At 43.4% G+C, this 4,152-nt stretch overlaps 1 protein-coding gene across 1 annotated transcript in view; it reads left to right on the top strand.

Annotated features, from left to right (window-relative positions):
• Positions 1-3,937, top strand: part of LOC102765351 (zinc finger CCCH domain-containing protein 18-like) — a 6,192-nt gene extending 2,255 nt beyond the window's left edge. Inside the window, 3 exon segments of the mRNA XM_015558437.1 lie at positions 950-1,104; positions 3,481-3,554; positions 3,663-3,937. Coding sequence (XP_015413923.1) covers positions 950-1,104; positions 3,481-3,554; positions 3,663-3,937 — 504 coding nt within the window.
• The last annotated feature ends 215 nt before the right edge of the window (positions 3,938-4,152 follow it).

The following is a 4,152-nucleotide window of genomic DNA, read 5'->3' on the forward strand; positions in this document are numbered from 1 at the left end:
CAGGCGGGAGGAGCTCCTAAGGCAGCTCCAAGCCTGGAGGACGCCATCGCTCGCAAGCGGGCCAAGATTCCCGGGAAAGTGTAATGGGGGCCCCGCGGGCCCGGCTCCCCGGCCAGAGGCCAAGACTCGTGTGTTTTTATACATCGGGGAAGCGCAGCCGTGTTGGATTGTGCAGTTAATGTCTTCTTTTGGCTGTGATTCTTTAAAAAAAAAAAAAAATTAAAAAGTTTCTCAGCTGGAAAAGAAGACACACGCACATCATGAAGATGACGCTGAACCTCAGCCTTCTCCCAACCACACTGACCAGTCCTTCCCGGAGCAGAGACAGGCAGGCAGACAGCACCGAGCGAGGACATGGCACAGTTTTATGTAAATTTTAAGTCCCAGATGCCCGGATCAGCCGGCCCATACATTTTTTCTTCCCCATCTTCTCTTCCTCCCTCGGTTAGTCAGGCAAGTTCGCGCCCTGCTGTGTGCCGTGTCCTCACCACACGGCTCTCCTACTGTGGACAGGAACACCTGGTGCTACTGAGCAACCTCTTCCCGCCCCTGCCCATCCCCAGGATCAATATATATATATGAAATAGTTCCTGTCTTTTAAGCATCAAATTGGTTTAGTTGATTTGAAAATGAAAATATACAGAAAAGACCAAAAAAAAAGGCCATGGGTATTGTTGGGCGTCTGTCTAATGTGGAGGGGCTTTTTTTTGGGGTTTTTTTTTTTTTTTAATTTTAAAAAAAAAAAAAAAGAGTAGGCCTTCCTTCCCCCAGCTGCCGGCACCAGCTTCCCTCTGGCACCCAGGACCCAGGCTTCCCTCCTCGGGCTGCTGGCAGGTACCCAAGACCCTGGCCAGCTTCCCTCCAGCCCCAGCTTTGTCAGGAAGGATGTCCGGAATGATGTCTGGAAGATGTCTGGTCTATTTGGTGTATTACCCTTTTATTATTATAGATGAGGTCATACTGGAGCATGACCAATATGACTGTCCTCATGAAAAGAGGAGGGGGAGTCCCACAGGGGAAATGCCAGTTGGTGACAGAGGCAGAGCTTAGAGGGATACAGATACGAGCTAAGGAACGCAAAGGATTGATGGTCAGCACCAGAAGGTAGGGGGAGGCAAAGCAGGACCCTCCCTTACAGCCTGCACAGGGAGCATGGCTCTGCTGACACCTTGATTTTGAACTTCCGGGCTCCGTAACTGTGACAGAATAAATATATGTTGTTTTACATAATCCACCCAAATTGTGCTGCTTTGTTGATGCAGCCCTAGGAAACTACACAGCGTGTCACCCTGAGAAAGAAAAAAAAATCCACAATAATTATAGTGACCTACTTGGTCTTTACACTTTGGTTCCCATCTTGTCCAGGATCTCATCTCCCACTACATTGTTTGCCTAGTTCTCTACTCTAGCCACAATGGCTTTTATGGTGTTTCTCCGATACTCTAGATTTACCCTACCCTGCGGAAACTGACATTTTCTGTTCCCTGCTTGGAAAGCTCTTCCCTCAGATATCTAGACTGCTTGCTTTGCTCACCAACTTTGACACTTGACTCATATTCCACAACCTGTTAGAATGTCTCTGGCCATCATGTTAATAATTAAAATGATATCTCTCAAACTCCCTATCTCTCTTTTCTAGACTTTTTTTTTTTAAATTCCAGAGTGCTTCTCATATACTTATGTTCTATGTTTTAATACTTAATGTATTGGGTTTTTGAAATTTTTATCACCATTATGTCCCCAGCATTTGGTAGAGTAGCTGACACACAGTAGACACTCAAGTTGTTTTTTGGAAGAGTGAATATACCTGTGGCATATTCAGGGAATTTTGAATAATTGAGTATGGCTCTGTTTGATTTTTTTCTTTCTAGTCAGGGTATGAAGTATTATATCAGGCTGAAAATTAGTCAAAATCCAGATTGTTTACAAAATTGTTTCATTGCAATTTTGTTATAGTTGCCTGTAGTGAAACACATTATTCAAATGAAAATCTTACAAAAATATATACAAGAGATAGTGCTAAGCTGCTTAGCAAGAAACAAAAAAGTGGGTCTCAGAATCTTTCTCTCTGTTTCTTTTCTTATTCACAACACCTTAAGGTCACCATATTCACCCAGGGGTTCCTAGGAGCACAAGCTGAAAAGCACCGCTTTAAGCCACAGAAAACCTCAGAAGGATCAAACAAAGCAGGTACTGTACACGATGAGATTTGCATTTTATTAGGTAGCAAGGACAACAGTCTAAAGGATAAATCAGAGGCTTGCAAAACTGACGGCAGAAAAAGGCCCGCAGGGAAGACACCACAGTAATCCAGAAGAGCTATCACAAGAGCCTGAACCAAGAAAATCTCAGGAGGGAACATGATCAACAAGTGAGAAATAGTGTCCCTAAACCCCGATACATTGATTTAATATGAAAAGTGGGGGGAGAGGGGAGAGAAAGGGAGATTTCCAGGTTTCTAACTAGGGTCACTGAGCAGGAAATGACCATTGACAAATAGAGAGGTTGTAGAAGAGGAGTTCAGGCCTCAGGACCTGTAGGACATTCAGGTGCATGTGCCCAGGAGTTAAGGGAAAGCATCATGCTGGGATTTAGCATTGGGTATTACCTTATTCAGCGTTTACTCACTAACTTAAAAACAACCATTGAGAATTAAGAGGAAGAAAAAGCAGAATAGAGGAACCTGAAAACATTTTTTGCAGAGTACGTTTTCTTATCCAGGATAAAAAATATTCTTATTCATATTATTTTAATGCTATCTTTTATAATTCATGATAATGTAATATTTCAGGAGTCATGTTTCTATGACCAGTACTGTGGCTGATGCCAGATAGGATATAATTTTTATAGTTTAAAATAAATTTGAATTTAAAATGAATCCTTTAACTTTGTTATCACAACCCCCTCTCCTCAACTTCTTGATGCTTAAGACTGAGTTCTAAAAACATGCAGTTGATCAAAATATAAAAAAAATAACAACCATTGAGTTCTTTCAATATTCCCTATGCTTTGCAAGTTGAGGCGCATACAATGGAACAAAACAGTCACTTATGTGCAGTGACAAGAAATGACAGGCAAAATTTGAAAGGGGGGAGGGGGAGCTCTCTGTCCTGTGTATCACTAAAAAAGGAAGAAGTATCAAAAAAAGGCTTTGCCAAGTTAATAATTTATTGACTCAGCTCCAAATTCACCCATTTTGCCTGCTCTATAAAAATGAATCTTGGCCCTAATCGGTTTGGCTCAGTGGATAGAGTGCCGGCCTGCGAACTGAAGGGTCCCAGGGTTGATTCAGGTCAAGGGCATGTACCTTAGTTGCGGGCACATCCCCAGTGGGAGGTGTGCAGGAGGCAGCTGACCAATGTTTCTCTCTCATCGATGTTTCTAACTCTCTATCTCTCTCCCTTCCTCTCTGTAAAAAATCAATAAAATATATTTTAAAAAATGAATTTTGGTTCTTCACATTTTTGTTTCCTTTTCCAGCTGCCATGTTGCTAAGTTTTCTCAGTCCAGGGAGATGGGGAGACACCGCAGGAGGAAATGGTTTGTTTCCTGTTGTAGGTGTGCTCACTTGGCTGCCTGTATGGCTCCAGCGGCTCCTATAGCATGCATTTCCTGTAGTGCACATACATGGTTTTGCTAGTGCCTGGCTCCTATAATTACAGCAGCCAGCATCACCCAAAAGCCACCACCTTCTGCCTGCAACCGCATTGGACAACGTTTGGTGAAGACATCTGATGAGGCACCTCCCTGGGAAAAGCCTTTCCTGGCATCTTTCAGAGTGGACTTCCTGCAAGTTCTACCGGAACCACAGCAATCCCACCATCACCCAGCAAGCACAGTCATGGTCTGGGTCTCATTTCTGGTTGTTACAGAAAAACCGGACCAGATCCTAACCAGAGAGTTTGGAGTTACACTTTATTCACCACGGCGGGCTTAGGGAAATGAATCCAAATTCTAGGCAAAGCTACAAGCAGAACTTCCCTTTTTATAGAAGAGCCAGCCCTTTGTCTGCTTGCTGGCAGCGGCCTTGAAAACTATACAGTTCTATCCAATTAAAAACTGCACCTGGCATGGCATTGGGTGTATCTAGTCTCTGGCCTACAAGGTCAGATAGCTAAGTTTATCTGCCCCACTATTCAAGCAGGCTAGAAA

This window comes from Myotis davidii, unplaced genomic scaffold (assembly GCF_000327345.1).
Source record: "Myotis davidii unplaced genomic scaffold, ASM32734v1 scaffold713, whole genome shotgun sequence".
In the NCBI taxonomy this organism is placed as follows: domain Eukaryota; kingdom Metazoa; phylum Chordata; class Mammalia; order Chiroptera; family Vespertilionidae; genus Myotis; species Myotis davidii.